The 19,622-nt window shown below is 38.2% G+C and overlaps 1 protein-coding gene across 3 annotated transcripts in view; it reads left to right on the plus strand.

The window, feature by feature from the left end:
• UNC80 (unc-80 homolog, NALCN channel complex subunit) overlaps positions 1-16,130 on the plus strand; it is a 225,526-nt gene extending 209,396 nt beyond the window's left edge. For 2 of the 3 annotated variants that reach the window (XM_021703047.1, XM_044913394.1), the window contains 6 exons: positions 3,232-3,370; positions 5,876-5,932; positions 13,159-13,240; positions 14,144-14,255; positions 14,849-15,048; positions 15,864-16,130. In XM_021703047.1, the coding sequence (XP_021558722.1) occupies positions 3,232-3,370; positions 5,876-5,932; positions 13,159-13,240; positions 14,144-14,255; positions 14,849-15,048; positions 15,864-16,130 (857 nt within the window). The remainder of the gene's footprint in view (positions 1-3,231; positions 3,371-5,875; positions 5,933-13,158; positions 13,241-14,143; positions 14,256-14,848; positions 15,049-15,863) is intronic. The other variant, XM_021703048.1, reaches the window with a different exon arrangement.
• The last annotated feature ends 3,492 nt before the right edge of the window (positions 16,131-19,622 follow it).

Consider the following 19,622-nt stretch of genomic DNA (forward strand, 5'->3'; position numbering starts at 1 on the left):
ATGATTCCTACTGTCTACTCTTTTATAAATTCCTCAACAGCCTTGGTCATTTGGAAGGAATTCAGACAAAAGTAAATCTTTAGTGACCCCTACACCTTGAGCTTATAAATTCAACCTTTTCCAGCACTCCCCATTGAGCAAAGAAAACTAAACAATGCATATACTCAGGACTCAGAAAAGATCAGTTGGCTATACTATCTAGAACATAAACCAATAGGCTTTCTTGAGGGACTACAACCCAAAAGGAAATACAACCCAAATCTGAGTCAAGAGTGTTCCTAATGACTGAGGTGGTCCAGGAGCTTCTAACACATGTGCATAAGATTTAGTGTCATGAAATGAGACCAGTCAAGAACGTGTTTCATATGTATGCTTAATAGGAGTAGGTTTTAAAAGTAAAAAGTGAAAGGTCCAATTAAATACCACAGTCATTTAATTCTTTTTATTGCCTTGATTATTTTCTAGTTGTGTTTTAAAGACACTCTGAGGGGCACCTGGGTGGCTCAGTCAGATAAGCATCTGCCTTTGGCTCAGGTCATGATCCCAGGGTCCAGGATCAAGCCCCACATTGGGCTCCTTGCTCAGTGGGGAGCTTGCTTCTCCCTCTCCCTCTGCTGTTCCCCCTGCTTGTGCTCTCTCTTTCTCTCTCTCTGTCCAATAAATAAATAAAATCTTAAAAAAAAAAAGGACACTCTGATATAACATTTATATAGCAAAGAGTGCTGTCAGTGCCTTAAGAATGAAGAAGACAGGGGCGCCTGGGTGGCTCAGTTGTTAGGCGTCTGCCTTCGGCTCAGGTCATGATCCCAGGGTCCTGGGATGGAGCCCCACATCGGGCTCCCTGCTCCGCGGGAAGCCTGCTTCTCCCTCTCCCACTCCCCCTGCTTGTGTTCCCTCTCTCGCTCTCTCTCGCTCTCTCTCTCTGTTAAATAAATAAATAAAATCTTAAAAAAAAAATGAAGAAGACAAAATCTAGATCTTCACTTAGAGCCTCTCCATATCAAACAACAATAAAAAGTCCCATTTTAAACTAAATTAGGAGAAATAGGAGTTGAGGTTGGAATTTTAATTAACTGAGATGAATGAAAGTATTTTAATTCCCTATTAGAGTTGGATGTGGAGGAGAGGGAAAGAAAGAAATGCAGTAACATTTCCAGATGTGGTTTAAGGTTAATCAGATAATGAAGTGATGATCATATTGTCTTTCACCTGACCTACAGATATATTTGTTTCTAAATCACTCTGCTTATTGTGCAAAGAAATACCCTTCAAATTATAATGGGAAATCTTGAAAAATCTTGACCAAGAAAGAAAACAAAATGAGAGAAGGATAAGCAGTTTTTATATTCATTAAGTCCTAGTAATAGTTCAGAACTTTAGTTGTATCTATTTTTCTTTAATGCTTTAAGTAATGTCTCCCAGCAATTTTTTTTTAATTATGGGAAATGATACCACCCATCTTTAGTAGAGCTAAATATCTTTAGGAGGTAACCTCCTAGCCAGCAGGAAGGAGATAGGGAAGAAAAGTAGAAAGGACATAAAGAGAGATATCACTGATTGGGAGCCAGCACTTAAACCCACTGATGAACATGCAATTTTTTGCTAATATCTCTGCTCTTAGACGGCACAACCATCCCAGTGGAAACAGAGTTGCTAACAAATGTGTGGTTGTGATGTGGGTGTGTACTAATTTATATGGGGTGGGCATAAAAGCCAAATGGTTGACTGCTTTGACTTAAACTATTTTCCCATTCTATCATCAAACCCATATTAAGACCTAACAGGTACAAGATGAAGTATAAGAAAGTATGAGAAAAAATATGTTCTCTGGGATCTTAGATCTAGTCCTGTAGAGGAGATGACAGACATTTTCAATAAAGAAGATTTAACAAAAGGGTGAATGGAAGGCAGCATGTAATTAATCATCAAACACATATTGAGAGACTGTGAAGTGATATATGAATTTAAATAGGAGGAAAAATCAGTGAGATGTGGGAAAGGACTTGTAGAAATAGCTCTATTTATGTTACCATGTTTTTCATGTTTTTAAGGCACATTTGCTTATTCCCTTCTCTGTGAACACACCTAAAAAAGAAATACCATTCTGTAACATGAATCAACTTCAAGTCAGTCATTATGCAACAAATTAAAATTTCTGGCACTCTTCATATACACCTTTTTGGTTTGAAAGAAGTTTCATTAGAAATACGACCACTTGGGGTATTTTAAATAAAGGATGTGAGATGACCTTACATGGTAGCATAAGTTCAACACACTACATTAATCAAAATATGTTTACTCTTCAGGGGCGCCTGGGTGGCTCAGTTGGGTAAGCGTCTGACTTGGTTTTGGCTCAGGTCGTGATCTCAGGGTCATGGGATCGAGGCTTATGTCACGCTTACAGTAGAGTCTGCTTGAGATTCTTTCCCCCTCCCTCTCCTTCTTGCTCTATTCCTCCCCCAGCTTGTGTGTGTGTGTGTTCTCTCCCTCTCTCTCTGGTAAATAAATAAATAAATAAAATCTTTAAAAAATAAATAAAAATATGTTTACTGTTCAGCAACAAACAACATTAACTCACTTAAAATGAGGCCATCTTGTCACAAATACGTGTTAAAGCTAACTTTCACATGGATTTGAATACATTGATTTCTGCTTTGTGAAGAAAATAAGACGATATGCATCAAGTTTAAAACTTTAGGTCAAAATAAGCATTTGTTTTTTAAATTTTGGAGGTTTTCAAATATTTACCCTAAAGCTATCTGAAATAGTCTTGCCCTCAGCAGTCTAAAAATCATTAAATGTACTGAATGTAGTTTTTCAGTGTCAAAGAAGTATACTTGACTCATTTAGTAACAATATTCCTTTTTGCACTATTCTCAGAATGTTTAAAAATTTTTAGTCCAGCTTTTCTGAAATCAGATACCTCTTGACTTTCACAAATAACTTACTTGTAAAAATGGACAAGATGTTTACATTTATTTCATGCAGGCTGTTTGAGGGTGGGAGATGTGTGGATGTGAAGAATTGTTTGTCCCTTTGTACAGATTAAAAACTAAGACCTTTGGGAGTCTTATATTATAATCTGTACAAAGGGATGAATGATAACTTAGCTTTAAAGATTACCCTAAGATGGGAACCCAAGCCAAGGACGGAACCCAAGTACAAACTCAGTTTGGGTCTTCAGATCAACGTGACCATGTTATAACGCTCCATTCTTTTATCCCCTATCAGATGACTCTGTAAGCATGCCCAGTGTGGTAAGTGAACAAGAAGCTTACCTCCTGAGCACCATTGGAAGGAGGCGGTTCTCCAGCCACGTCTCTAGCATGTCTGCACCTCAGGCTGAGGTGGGCATGTTACCCAGCCAAAGGTAAAGAGCCATGGATATCCTATACTCTGCATTTGGGGGCAAAGGTAGAATTCTGAAAATTCACTTTTGTTGTTCTAAAAAGGCCAAAAGAGTAGCAGAGGATTGTGTTTTTATGTAGACCATTCAACAAAGGACTTTTCAACCAAAGTCATGCAGTCAACAGTTTGCAAAGAGATTTCTAAGCCAGACCAGTAGAAGGGATCCCAATTTCTGATCCAAGCATTGTTTCAACTTAAAAACTCTCTAGAAGTAGATACATGGTCTTTTTTCTGGTTGTCAAATGACATTCTCATATTTCACATAAATCATTAACTAAGCTAATCATGAGTACCTGGCGAGTGTATAGGACTAGCTTGATATATGTGGTAAAGTTTAGACTTTTGGTATGTCATTAGTATTTAGTGGGAGGTAGTGATGCTTAACCAGGCAGAAAAAGACCTACGCCACTATGTGTGACCTTGGGCAGGTCATTTAACAAGGGCCAACAGTACTCTTCTCTGTGAAAAAGGAGGTTGGCTAAAGTGACCTTCACAGTACCTTCTCTATAGTTATATGATTCCATTACTGAACACTTTAAGACATTTTCTTTATGTGTTCTCTGCCCTATAAGAACATAAATAAAAGTTCCAAGATACATATATCAAATATAGAAAATGATCTGATGTAAGAGTCAAAACATTGTCTATTTCAGAGCCAATGATATTATCACTTCAGGAACTGAATTCTTTCAAAGAGTTGGCCTTATGTGTTTTTGGCTAGCTTGTTCTTTATTTTTAATATCTACAGATTTAATGTGGTTATACTTCATACGTGGAAAATAATAAAAATCGTAGCACATTCTAATGTTCACATAAAATCAATTTTATGCAGAAATAATTACCCTATGCCCAAATCCTTTAGCAAATAGTTCATGAACTTTACAGATAAAATAAAATTTGTGAAATAAAGCCTAACTTTGGAGAATATCAAAAACTAGGGGAAAATGATAAAAGATGAGTAATAAGTAAATTGCACACTTATAAAGAAAGCAGTATTTTAAGTACTATTTGGTTAATACAAAAATTAATAATATATAAGGGTTACTATCCTTGTAAGAGATTGTTTTACCTACCTTTTGGTAACTTACCTTTAAAAAGGAGGTCTTTTAAATAAAATGCATGAACAAAACTAGAGCTAAACTATAAAATGTCCAAAAAAAAAAACAAGATACAAAGTCATACAAGCAGTTAATATTGGTAACTATCAGTTCACTTTTAATTGCTAGCATATGCAAGCTTCTATCAAGGATAAGAGAAAACCATCTAGCAATTCATGTAAAAGTTTTATTTAAATTAGGGAATTGTAGGAATTTAACATAGAGGCTTTTTTGGTGATTTACCTAAACTAACCAGACCATCCATTCCCTTTGTACATATTCATTAAGAGGTTAACTTGTTTCAAGGGAGAAAATTTGTTCTTTTATGGATATACTGGAAATCCAGAAAAATCATATAGTTAAGCCTTTTGGCTTGAGTCATATTTCGGAAGGCTAGTGAAGGTAGGAATATCTATGTATATTGGGGAAAGGGAGCTCTTTCTGGACACAGAGGCTATTTCTACAGTGTACGATTAGGTAAACAATTGGGGGGGGGCAGGCACTCCAGCTTTTTAAATAGTTTAATTCCATTCAATTTAATAACTATTTATTGAATGCCTCATGGGTGCTTGCTTAGCCCGATGCCAGGTAGTGAAGGAGAGAGAAAGTATGACACAATTTCTGTTCACTAATCCCAAAATCAGCTGCATCCAAATAAATCAATAAACTATTTAATTATTCTCTCACCAACCTGACAGGTTTCTTCTTTTGGCATTTACAATTCAGTCACTAGAGGATGGAGTAAGGAGGTAAATGAGAGTTCCAGGTGAATATTCCAGGGTTATCTTCCTCCCATTTGTTGTTGACTTGCATTTCCATTGCAAAATTAGCAAGGGAAGTTGAGTTCTTTCTTGCTTCTCTTAATGGCATCAGTTCCAAGAGTTTGGTTGTGCCAATCCATGGTAAGTGGTTTTTTGTGTGATAATGTCACAACACATGAGAAAGAAGCAGGCTCCTGGTCAATGAAGAATCACATACATACTAAGACAAATGAAAGTAATAACCACTTAGCCAAATGGTCACCAAAGGAATGATAGTCTCATCTTCTACAGATTCATTCTGCAATGCACTTCAGAGCTCGTGTGTCCGTTTGGAGCTCATTTTAAGTCCCAACTCTTGACCAGTAAATAGATCACTCCTCTGAGAGTCATACCCACCCAAAGTCCCTCCTCCCCCATTGCCTTGAGTCCTATGTCTTGACAAACCCAGCACAAGGTGAAATGGTTACCTGTCTCCTTCTCCTTCTTGTTCTGTTAAATTTATTTATTTTTGGCTCTTGGAAGCAGAAAATTGCATGCCTTTTTTTCTTTTTCTTTTATTTGTTTGCATTTTCTTTCCCTAAATGCTTCATCTCCCTACCCCTCCTGCAGTGAACCTAATGTCCTCGATGACTCCCAGGTCCTGGCCGCCGAGGGCAGCCTCTCTAGGTACAGTGTCAACGCTACCTGTCTATTGGTGTCTGTGCTGGGAAACTAGCTGTTCCCTGTCTCCTCTGTCTCTCTGTCTCTCTGTCTCCTCTTGCCCCCCCGCCCCCAGTCTTGATATCTCTTTCCATTTCTTGCCCTTTGTTGCTCATGAACACACGAGCCTGGAAGTCAAAGGTGTAGCCTCCTTCATTTGCAGCTTCAGAGCTCAATCACAAATGGCCTGAAAAGCTTTCTTAAAAAAAAAAAACAAACAAACCTGTGGAGTTCTTTTAAGGGCTTGTCCCATGGGCATCTAAAACGTTTGATATGCTAAATGTTAATTTTACCCCATCCAGTCATTCCCTCCCACACTGATAGCCCTTAAGAATTGTTTTTCAGAAGCCTTTTAATACAACTCCCCATCATCAAGAAGCCCCTTATTAAATCCAGACAGGTCTTTTAGTTCATAGCATGGATGGTAAGAAAACAAACAATGCTGCTATAATAAGAGTAGTGATGTTGATACAATTTCTATAATTCCCTCTCTTTGATGCATGCTATGCGGCAGGCTATTAGAGTAGCTTGTTCAAACAACGCAGATAAAAAGAACGTCTGTCCTAGCACAAAGAGGACTCCCAAACTTGCCATGAAATGTCAGACACAAACATTTCTTAGTAAGTAAGAGAAGTCTTATGATGCAGACAATAAGATACCTTGGCTATTGGTTTAAAGCGTCAGAAAGGGGGACTGCACCTTTAACACTCAGATAAACCACGTCAAACATTCCTAATAGTCTTGTGCTGTTGATTCACACCTCTCAACTAATCCTCATTAGGGGTGATGCTTCTTGTTCATTCGAACAGTGCCTTAGTTCCATCTCAAGAGAAAACATCCCCTTCCAGGTTTGCGTTATATAGTGAGGACAATACAACATGTTTATTGCTTTAACACAAAGATGAGGAAATGTTGAGAGGCCGTTCCAGTGATAGGATATTCTTTGTTTTCTTTTTGTTTTCTTTGCATCTTGTCCAGATTTCACATTTTCTTCAGCAATTGAAAATGGGAAATTTAGTCCATCATTGGGTGTATCATTTTTTTTTTTTTACTACACCCATAAATCATGGCATTCATTTGTGTTTGCGAGCCCTTGCCTTGACAGATCAGTCTCTTATTGATGGTAAATGTGGAAGTGCAGTGCTGCAGAGTGCAGACTCAAGTCCATTATCAAGAGCTGTGGGGGCGAGGTCGAATGAGATGGTTTCCCTTCATTGTTCACAGAGTTTGAAGAGATCAGAACCAAGTCTAGCACCTTGACCACTACTTTCAAAGAATGCATTTGTTTGATGCTTAAAATTACATGGGAGACAGGTGCACCTCGCGTAGAAGAGAACTTCAGTGGCCCTTGGAGAGTGGAAAGGATTAAACCAGATTTCCATTCGGCCGACTTTGTCCCAGGGCTCTTCTAATTAGGCCAAATTCTACTCTTGCTGAGTAAATACTAGTCCAGGTTTGGTGAGGGAAGGCAGGAATTTGAGTTGATTTTTATAAACTTTCTAAAGGATTTGGCCATCTCTGGCAGGTTCAGCGTTCAAATTGCTGAACTTGGAGTTATTGGAACCAGTCTGCCCTGGGTCCAGCACCAGTGGGAATAAACCCAAAGTTCTTGCTATGTGAGACTGTTTCAGAGCCAAAACTGTAGCTTTTATCTACAACTGAATTAGTCAGTCATGTCAGGACTTTGGATACTGTTTTAGACCAACTGTTGTTGATCTGTTGTTCCTATAACTGGCATGTTTTAGTTCTGGGTGTTAGCCACCCACACTCCGTGGTGGTCATTAAGGAAACAGAGGATGAGGTGTTCACTTGGATTCTAAATAATCCTATTAATGCAGAGGAATCCCACCAGCCAGTAGCACATCCACCTTTGCCAGACCCTGCAAGCTGTATTTCTTGAACTCCATCATGTCACCAAGTTCTCTTTGGAGGAGAGGAACTTTTGATATTTACTAAGAGGTGGGTTTATAAAATAGGATATGCACTTATTTATATTTGGTTTCCAGGCATTCCTATTTTTGGCATGAAACTTCTTTATGTTGCAGACTCTTCAGGTCCTAAAGAAGCAGTAGGGATTAACCATGGCAATTATATTTAGCACACACCCAAACACTCAGGACCTAAAATACATCCAAAGTAGTCCTAAGGAAAATCTGGCTCCAAACCTTAAAGAAAACCAGGAAGCAGGTGCCTGGGTGGCTCAGTTGGTTAAGAGTCCGACTCTTGATCTCAACTCAGGTCTTCATCTCAGGGTCGTGAGTTCAAGCCCAGCGTTGGGCTCCATGCTGGGTGTGGAGCCTACTTACAAAAAATAAAAATAAAAAAGAATACCAGGAAGCATGCCCAAAGGAAAGTAATACACCCTGCTTCTCCCTTAACCCCCACATTTTGGCAAATTTTCTGGAGATTTGCTTTTGAAAGAGCATTTATTTTAGGTCAGTGGGACAAGTTGGCCTGAGGGATAAATGAGGAAGAGACCAGAATAACTAGGGTGACCTGATGAATAGATAGAAACCAATAAAAATTATGCAGACCTTTTGAAAATTTCTTCCAGGATTCTTTTTTTAAAACTGTGCTATCTGGTTTCTTTTAAATATTCATCATAAGAGGTATCAGCCTGTTAGAAGCACTATGCTATGGAGCAAAAATTCTTTCTTTTGGAAACTAATACATTAAAATAGTATCCCATTCCCTTCTGTTGAGAATATTACTCTTAGAGGCATAGAAACTCACTGTAGATATTCCCTCCCTGTACCTGCCCCCAAATACACACACTGTCCATCATGTTTTCTCCAGAAGAATTAGACATACAGAAGTTTTTCAAGCACTTAGCCTGGATGTTTATACTTGAAGATCAGATTTTGTTTGGACATGTTAGAATACTTTGGAAGGCATGAACTGACAATCAATTCTAATTTTTTAAAAAGAGATTAAAATGCTATTTGATTTTGAAGGGTAATTTTAATCCCAGTGAAAAAAAAGAATGTGGCTCAAGTTTGAACAAGACTATGTAGCCTGGGTGAGACAAAATAAATATAACCTATTTAGCAGAGCCCATATCATGATCATCCATTCTTCCAAAGTATGAAAATTTGGCAAGTACTCTCCAAGTACTTAGAAAAATATTTAAACCTTTCTCGTGTAACTGAGAGTGAACGGCTAAGAAAATGTGTGTTGTGATACACAGATATGACCTTTGCCCGTGCTGCCTCAGTTCTTACTGGCTATCTAAGATCCAGATTATCCTCCCTTTTTACTCTGATTCCAGCCACTCATCTCTAAATTCTGTGGCATTTAGCTTACATTTTCTGGTTGTTGTTGAAGGGGGTCAGGACAGACTCCCCAGATTGCGCCATTTTGGCATGTGCATTATTTTGAGCTGAAGGCACTTGAGACCCTGTGGCATCGAGAGAAACTTTTGTCCTTCTCTTAACCACACAGCAGACTCTACATTGGGGGTCTTTCCCAGAATAAGGGTTATTAGCAGAGATCAATTTTATCTGAGTGACCCATCTGTATGGTAGGGCAAACATCTAATTACCAAAAACCGGCTCTTCCTATCACCCTGCAAAGTGCCTTCCTTTCTTCTGAAATCCCTGCCCCAAACCCCTTCTTCTTAGTTCAGAATGACATAGAGACCTCATTTTGCCTGGCTGTCTTTGGAATTTCCATGTCTATGTGGATTCTCCATACTTAAACCTATAAAATTTGATTTTCTCCTGTTAGTCTGTCTCATGTTAATTTGATTCTTAGTCCAGCTAGAAGGACTTCTAAAGGGACAGGAAATGTTGCTCCCTGACATTGTGGAGGCTAAGTAAATTTTAAACAATGATCTTTTATTGGGAAAGGGAAAAGTAGAATTTTGTCTCTTGTTTATTTCCCTGTTCTCTATGAATGCTTTATGGCTCCTTTGGCGCTGGCTTTATGCATTCCTATCACAAGACAGTCACTCAGGGTCAATGGCTATGCTTTGTGTCTTGTATTCCACCTCTAGATTTCTCTAACGATACTAAAATTGAAACTAAAAGCACAGGTAGAGGCAATGAAAATACTAATTCACTTTCCATGCACTAGTCTTACCTAGTGCTTCCACTTAAGTTTTTTATTTATGAAATATATCTATGTCTCAGTCTACACATTTTTTGGTAATTTAAATGAATAATATGAATTATTATTACATTTTTACGTATTATGTTTTTATTACATTACTGAATGTCCCCTCATTCACCTATCCTATATTTTAAGACGTTCCGTTAGGTATATATCTCATTTAGGAGTTGCATACATATTTGTACACTACACTCCGGGCCCTCAGGCTGAAACAGGAAAAAAGAGGTAATTTGTGCCAGAATTGTTCTCCTAACATTGTCTGAACTTCGCTAGCTTATAAATTACTTCTTTGCATTTTGAGTAAGGTGTTTTTGTTTTTCGTAGACAGTTGAGTCAAAATTCTGCCAGGCCCTGAGTGCATGTACTTCCCTAAAATCTAGATCATTATATGGTTTGCCATAGTGATGTTCTTCAGTGACTCCAAAATACAAAGGATAATTTCAGTTTCAATTGAGAATGTTTTATTTCCTTTTATCTTTATTGTTTTAACCTATTATTTTGTGAAAGCGTGGAAAATCGGCCATTTCTCATTCTCAAGATTAACATTTTCAAGAAACCAGTTTTCTTGAGAGAGGCGCTTAGGGCAAACACCTTGGTCTTCTCCCGGTTGGTTTTAGTACTGTACATTCTTATGGTCACAGATCATAAATCCTACAGGTGACTAAAATAGTACATGACTCGGAGAGAATTTGAAACTACTTTTTCTATGCAATTTGATATAGACCCGAGAGAAAGTAATGTGTTCTGCATAAATTACTTCCATTATTAACTTCTCTGGCTGTCGATGAATGTGTCCCAGCTGCACCCAGTTAAGCCAGACTTTGATGTCCCCAGTACATCTCTTTTAGGGAGAATATAATGTCTTAGCTGGGATATACTATTTCCAGGGACATGTTCTATAATTTCATCTTTGATATGTGCATTCCACTGATGAAATACTGTATCATTTACATAGAACAGCTAATTACTGAAGCTGTAAACTTGATTCATTTCTTAGATATAAGCCTCTCTATCCATAGAGAAAATTTGGGTGCTTATGATCCTCTCTTGGAATAATCATCATGAAACTACCATTATGCTTTGACATTTAACACTCCCTGAGTAACGTGTATTTCTTTTCTTGCACCATTTTTTTCTCACAATCTCCGGTTATTGAATAAAAACGAGACAAGTGGACTGCCTCAATTTCATTTTCTCTGCCCAATTATTTTCAAAACATTTTATAATCCACTTCCTTTTAGTGTTCTAGAAGCAATAAACTCATTACAAATATCAAATGTAAAACAAAGAAGCATGCTATATACATCCCTTTTCATGTCCAAACCATTTTACATCAACTAACTTCTTTTCTCGACCTTAATGGGAGGTAGGTGGTAAGTATTAACCTCCCTTTACGGCCAAGGGAACTGAGGTAACATTTAGATGTCAATGAAGAAACCATCCCAAAGAAAGCTTTGCTTGGTATTTGGGAGAAACTTGTTTCTACTTCTGTGCATATGGTGATCAAATATTCTTTCCAATTTAAGGCACATGTTAAAATGTATAATTAATAAGGAGATGTCACTTCAAACATGCCAGCAACATAGTCTGGATTGCTTATCAGAATTTATTGCATTGTTCCTTTGAATATTTTTCCATCTTCCTAGAAAGGTCACATATGTATAAAAATAATGTATATTGATCTTTTGAACTTGACATTAAGGAGAACAAGAAAGTTTAAAAAGCATCTGTTTTGGGGACTCTTTATGGAATTTTGTACTGTGTACCCCAAATGGTATAATTATGATAAAATGACATCCTTATTTCATAAAAACGTTGAGAAACTCCATTTGGGAATCGTTGATTTTCTTCTAGTGGAAATACGAGTAAGACTTTTAAAAAATGACAGACATGACTATCACCCAAGTGAGGGTTAACCAATTGTTAACATAACAGGGGGAACATCTGATTGTCTATCTTGCCACCAATTTCTTTCTCTACAACTGCAGCTAGATATTTTAAATAGCTCTCTCTCTCTTTTTTTAATGGAAATGAATGAATATAGTCTTTCTTTTTCCTGGACAGTTGCTGACTCTGGATTCCTCTGTGGAATATTTTACTCTAAAAACGATGTGTAGATGACTCTCCTTTTGCAAAGGCAAAGCAGAAATCAATTGTCCATTAACCAAATAAGCACATTGGCATCATACACAGGATTACAGTGTTCTCTGGGGCACAAAACATTTCTTTTTTTTTCACCGCCATTCCCATTATAAATACCTATTATACATGCATGCAGAATGAAAATGGATCATGGGCCCATGACAGTATTTTCAGCCTCACCCTACACTGAAGTAGCAAGCACTGTCAGGAGTCATTTTTGCATATAAAATACACACATACACAGTAAATTTGGGGGGAGCAGGTTGTTGTTTTTATAAATTGCACAATATGTTTGAGTGCAGCTATTCAATTAAGTTTCTGAGTTCTTCTGATAGCTTGATTATTTTGCCGGCCTTTTAAATCTAAAATCTTTTCTTAAAAAACATTTAATTGTCTACCCATGTGACTATTCATTTACTCAGTAGTCACAGAGACTTCAGGCTGCAAACGTGTTGAATGTGCCCCTTCACCCAAATGGATTCTGTGTCTGATGTGTTTGATATCTGTCCATCTTATTTTCATTTAAACTGAAATTTTAACAAAGGTGTTCCCATCCATGTGATAGAGTTGTTTGTGTTTGTTTGTCACCACCTTTTCCCTTCCCCTTGGAAAAAAAAAATTGAGATTAGAATGTGACATCTTTAACCTTTTGGTGGCTTCCAAACCAGGGGTGTGATCGAACCAATGTTTTGCTGAATGATAGATATGGCATCAGTGACTAAAATCAAAATCTCAATTTTGGCAGCTTGGGGCTACGAGGCCTCGTCCTCCCTCCCAAACCCTTGAAATCTCCCATCCCAGGGATACTTTCCCAACCTTCCTTCAAAGATAATGGTATCTTTGAAGTGACTGTTTCATAGAAGTGGCTTTGGTTAACACCCAGCAGAGGATGGTCATCTGTACTCTCTCCCAGGTCCGCTAACACTGTTGATGCTTGACAGGGTGCCAAGTGTCCAGAGTGAACCTGGCCAACAGAACCTCCTCATTCAGCAGCCGCTGGGGAGGAAAAGGGGCCTGAGGCAGGTAAGCAGACCCGGAAAGGGCAGGAGAGTCATCCTATGAAATGGAAGCTCTAGTTAATCTGTAATGCCCACGTATATGGAGATCCTATCTGGCCTTCTCCCCGCCTGAAATAAGCAGTACAAGAGCAACTTTAAAAGCAAGCAGAGAGTTTTTAGCTTCTATTTTAACTTTGAATCTTCTTATTGGTAAAGCTGATTCCTAGGCTCATAAGCAGGTCTATACTTCTCTTCGTCCCCTGTTCAGAAACCTTCTTTCCCAACCAAACTTACTGAGCAAGGAATATTGGTTATGAAGTTGATATAAGGCCTGTTTCTATATAGAGGCATAGACCCAGTTGTCCTTTCTTCCTCATTTCACAATTAATGATTCAGGTTAAAACCGAAATCAAAGTAAAGACCATCTTTACAGATTTCCTCAGGTGGGGTCCCTTTACTCTCTACATACAAATTTAAATGAGCCTTTGTACAGTCGCTTTGATTGGAGCTTCCCAGCATTTGCATACCAGACACTTTCTCAGCAACTAAAATTTTTTCACCAGCCTCCCATTGAGAATTAGCATGTGTTTAACTACAACTTCTAGATGAGCAAAGGCTGATCAACAAGCAATACTTATTAGTTATGTATCCTGAAATTGTCACATTGACTATTTTAAATTATATTAATTAATGTCCTTGGGATAGGTAAGGAACTAATAATTGGGAGATAGAATTGGTTAAAGGGGATGCCAGATTCAAATACTCAGTCGTTCCGTATGCAGAAAGAAGTTTAATTTATCGGCTACAAGTACAAGCATCCACAGAAACCCATAAAGGAAAGAATACATCATAGAATCCTCTGAGCACAGAGTTTCCTCCCAGGCAGTTAGAACCCTCTTGCCAGCTTTATTCTGCCTATTCTCTTTAGCTAAGACGTCCTCTACTGTCACGTCAGAAGACGCAGACTGAACCCAAAAACCGCCACGGGGCTCGGCTGTCAACCACTCGCAGGAGTATTCAACCTAAAACGAAGCCATCTGGTGAGGCCTCCTTGTCCCTTTCGACTATACCGTTGACTCAATGTCATGCAACTCGGTCAGGAAGGTCTGCAGACCCCGAGCTCCTGCTCAGGATAAAGGAAGAAGTTTCCCAGAGCACTTTAGTGCCTTTCCTTCTTTTCACCTTTCCTCCCCTATCCTTTCCCCATAAGTCTAGGGAAATGGAAGAGTCCAAGGTAAACCACAAATGCTATGAGATTTGATTCTCGAAGGTTGTGTTTTCTTTATCCAAGCTAGGAACTGAGTTTGTTATGTCTTACTGAAGACAAAGAAATGATGAATGATAGGGACTTTTAAGTCTTGTTGGTAGCTGTTATGAGCGGTGACCAAGTTCACCTAATGCTCTATGGAAATCTTGTTTTAAGCCATTTATGTAAAAATGATTTTTTCTACCCAAGTTCTCTTTATAAGGAGGTGAAATCAAAACATGTACATAATAGTCAAATATGCTCTTATTTATTAATAAGCCAGCAGTGTCTTTACAAAGAAAAGCTAGGAAACACTGGTTAAAGCTAATTATTAAGCACTTGACAATATATTTTTTCCCTATTTACTGCTTTACTTCTGACCCACAGCGGATCAGAAACGTTCTGTGACCTTCATCGAGGCTCAGCCGGAGCCAGCCGCTGCCCCACCAGAAACACTTCCCACCACAGGCCAGCCACAAGGCTGCAGTCCAGCCCCATCTAAGAAGCCGGAAGGAATGGGCAAACCAGTCCTCACATCTTCCCCTGCCATTGTAGTTGCTGATCTTCACAGCCTGTCTCCCAGGCAGGTGAGGGCTCTAAAGAAACAGGAGAGGCTTGCCCCCTGCACACTTGTGTCTAGGGACAACATGGATATGCACATTTATTTCGTATAATGGAAGTCTGAGTCTGTAACATTTTGTTACCCAGACAGACAACAATCCTGTCGTCATGGACAAGAACATCCATATAAAGTATGTGGGCAGTAATACATCTACTTAAGAAGGAATAAGAGAAATCTTGGGATTCTTTGTTATGAAAAACCCAAGAGAAAATATTTCACAACTAAAATAACCATTGAAAACCATGATACGATACCTGGTTGAAAGATAGTTCAATTTGAAAGGAAAATAAAGTTACTGGTCTAGAAGCCTGTAAATAGCTGTCTGTGTCCTATGAGATGAGAGGAACTCAATATTCTGAACTTTTTCCTCATCGTATTGACTTTTTCTTGTTGTTTTGATTTTTTTTTTCTTCTTTGAATTTTTATAAACGAATCCCCTTAGGCCCCGTGTCCTTCCCAGTGTCATTTAGAGAAAGCTAAGGGGCAATAATACTGCATACGTTTGTAGAGTGTTGAATGGTTAACAAGCCTCGTAACACCACCATCTCATTATCCTCACAGTCTACAGGGTAAGCAGGGCAAAAAAAATACACTCATGCTGCAGGTTAGGAAACAGGCTTGCGAGGGTGAAAGGGTCCATATAAGAGCTCACATATGGTAAAAGCTAGAGCTGGGACTGGCCAGTGTCCTTGTCCAGCTTCAGGTAGACAGTGACATTTTTGATCCTCTTTCCTCACACCTCTCCTGATTTCCATGATGTTCTGATCCTTTTGATGACAGAGTGAGCCCCTCCCCGCTGAAGAAGGAGAAAAGAGAGAGGATGCAGAAGTGCAAGGTGCTCCAGCACACGGTCCCCTCTCTACGCAGCTCTCAGACCCTGACGAATTCACAGGCCTTGAGACATCCATCCTCCTACAGCACGGAGACACCATCCTTCACATCAGTGAGGAACACGGCATGGAGAACCCCCTGCTGTCCAGCCAGTTCACTCTGATGCCCACTGAGCTGGGGGAGACTGATGGAGACCTAGACGAGTCTCATGTTTAATTCCGTATCTTGTTAAAAGTGGCAGGTGTAGTAGACAAGATGTGGGAGGGATCGCTTTCCTAAAAGGTGAATACTTTTGCTTGGAAAAGATGAAAACACAGCACTTTACATCCAACGGGTGACACAAATCTCAGTAGATTTTGCTGCTAATGCGCACGTTGTTTCATAAACATCTTTAAAAAAAATCAATGGCTAAGATAATTTGGTTGTGTGAAGACCATAAAAACCAGGGAAGAATAAGAGGAAAGAGCCATTTCACTGCACATTATTTATGATTCAAGAAGCCTTGAGCAGTTAAAAATATATACTATAATGGAGCTGCTTACCTAGGAATATTAACAAATAATATGTTCTAAAAAGAGAATGCAATTTTTGAGATTACTCACGTTATACATCTCATGCAAATGTTTATTTTTATAGTTTCAAAAATATTAAATCAGGTGGCTGTATGAGTAGCAATTTACATAAAAATAATCAATAAGGAAAATATTAGTTTGAGGAGACTAATAAATAAGCCTGCAGCCATTTTTGCTTTGATCAACAATACAGCCATTTACAAGAAGAAGAAAAAAGTACTATTTTTAAAGCTCTGGATTTTTCAATATTTATTTTTCAACCGTCATTTACCTTGCATGTTGTAAATCAAAATGCTAAAGCCCTAAGATCATTCCATTTTACAACCACATTAGAGGGAAAATATTCAAAAAATTATCAGACATAATTTTGAATTAAGAACCTAAACAGCCTATACTATGATATAAACTAAATGTAAATATAATAGCTAGAAAGAGATCGTATTCCTACTTCTAGCCATGACCACATCAATGCCAAGATTAAGAGATATTGGAAGATGTGATTACAGTATCCTGTGCCTGCCCTTGAGGGCATATTTTCAGATATTAAGGTTATTGTTAGAATTGGTTCAATAAAATAACTTTTTCTCAACATTAACAATTTTCCTATGATCCTTTAGACATCTACGTTTATGAGGAAAAATTATAAAGTGAGCAATCTCTTCATAGACACAGTGAGCTTGTGTATTTTACTTTAACTTGAAGTTCACTTACTTCAAGAAAATCATAAAACTTAGAAGGCTCATGAGGCCATATCTAGTGTGTTACTGATCCTGTAACAGGGCTTGGCATCATATAGTTCAAAACTGAATTTCAAAATTTTAACAGTTTACGTTAGAAAACTGTTACATAACTACTAAACATATAAAAACTCATATATGTACCTAAATTGGTGTGGGGTGTGTGTGTGCACGTGTGTGTGTGTGCGTGTGTGTGCATTTTTCTAGTCCTCCAGTTGAAGTTACAGATTTTGATTACACTGCAATGAATTGAAAACACATTCTGTATGCTTTAACTTCAACTACGTTGGCTATGAAAAGTATGTTTATAGAGAGAGGAGACCTGCTAAAGTCACCCAAATCACAAAGGGAAATTATTTTTTTCTGTTAGATTTGCTTATTAAATAGGCATTGCTTAGGTTGTGATTTATACTTTCAAATAGAATTTGGGGTTTGGGTCCCATTTACTAAGAGAATTAAAGACATCTGCGAGTTAAAGATAATGGACAAAATGAAAAATTTCAAATCTAAAACTTGAGAAAATAGAGGGGGTATATGGCCTCTTTCAATGTTTTACAAAATTTTCAGAACATTTACTTAATGTTGAATTAATTCTCAAGTGTAGAAATACACATATAAAGTGGTTTGATGATTCTTTCTAAGCTGATATATTTTGCCTGTTAAAAATTATGCTGCTCAATTAGTGTTAGAGGCCTTATGTTTGGTAATTACAGGTGTCTGGGCTATATGAGTCTCTATATATGTGTGCACTTTGGTCCAGTTTTTTGATTCTTGATCCAAATTCTCCACGTATAATTGTATCCAATGTTTAAAAAGTAAAGGGGTCAAAGAAGATTGTTGCGTATCTGAGGATTCTAAATACCTTTATATGTACTTAAAAAGTCCTGGGCTGTTTTGAACATGATGATACTGGCATGTCCGTCTTTCAGCCTGACTCCTTCGCTCTAGTGTTATGGAAGTCTGTTAGAAACTTTTTTAATAAGCTAAGTATCGTTGTACCTTGCAAAAAAGCCTCCACTCTGAGAAACAGGGCCTTACAGAGTGGGAATGTTTTCATACTAGCACTACTGAGGTTTTGCAGATGTGTGCATCTGTTGCATTTAAGGTGCCCTTAAATGTGTTGAATGTAATGTGTTGAATGTTTATGTGTAATTGATAAAGTATTTATATGTATGTGCATAAGATTGTCTCAAGATGTATTCTCAGGAGTACTGTTACCTGGAGTTTGAAAGAATAATTATTTTAAAAAAAAACAGTTGGGGAAGATCAGAAAAAGTTCAGGATAATTAACAGTTTTTGTAATCAAAATATTATTGAGTATATGACTAAAAATTATTATATATGATAAATACAGATTAGTCATACTAGATTATTTCTTAAGCTATGATGCTTAATGATATTTATCTTGTTTAAAGGAAAGTCAAAACAGGCACCTACTTCCCATGTATAAAAAATTGGACTCAACCAAGAGGTTGCTTCTTCTGAAATTATCTTTTGAGAGACCTCAGAATAAACATGTATCATCCGTTATAGTGGGTGTAGATTTAGACCACTTGGATTCAATTAAAGCTGTTCAAATCCCGGATACGGCATTTTCTATAGCAAAATATTTTACTTTCATTTTTCAGTATTTGCTGGTTTTAGAATTCTATTGGATAAGTTACTTGATTTTTCCGAAAAGGAAACTGAGTTAATGAGTGCATCGGGACAAGTCACTGAGAACCACAGTATCAAAAGGCATAACTGGGCATGACAATGGTGAAGGAAAAAAAATATATATATATGTGGTGTTTGGGTGTCTGGTTAGGGCCTGTTGCACAGGCTGGCAATAACTGTTTTCTCTTTCAAGCCTGCAAGAGCACGGTAGGCAGGGTGACATCTCCCCCCTTCTTTATTTGAGAGAGAAAGATTGAGAGAACGAGTCGAGGGAGAGGCAGAGGGAGAAGCCGACTCCCTGCAGAGCAGGGAGCCAGACATGGGACTTGATCCCAGGGCCCTGGGATCATGATCTGAGCCGAAGGCAGGTGCTTAACTGACTGAGCCACCCAGGCGCCCTTCCTCCCTTCTTTAGTATCTGTCCTTTTAGTCAATGAAGAACATTCTTCACTCTGCTGTCTAGCTCTAAGACCATCTATGATGAGACTAGGGTGTTTATAGGGACCAACAAGGAAAAAAGGGTGAGAAGTGGAATTACAGTCCAAAATGCAAACTAAATACCCTTCCTCAAGTTATACAGGATACTTTATGAAGTCTCTGGAATTTGCTGCTATCACACCAAGTTATGCTGTTGCCCTATGACCTCACCCTCCCAATTCCATGGCCTTGTCTTGGCAGTGAGTAGAAAGTCCCACTTCCTCATTTACTTTAGTGGGTCTCAACTGCGGCATTTCAGAAACAAA

Source organism: Neomonachus schauinslandi, chromosome 3 (assembly GCF_002201575.2).
Source record: "Neomonachus schauinslandi chromosome 3, ASM220157v2, whole genome shotgun sequence".
NCBI lineage: Eukaryota > Metazoa > Chordata > Mammalia > Carnivora > Phocidae > Neomonachus > Neomonachus schauinslandi.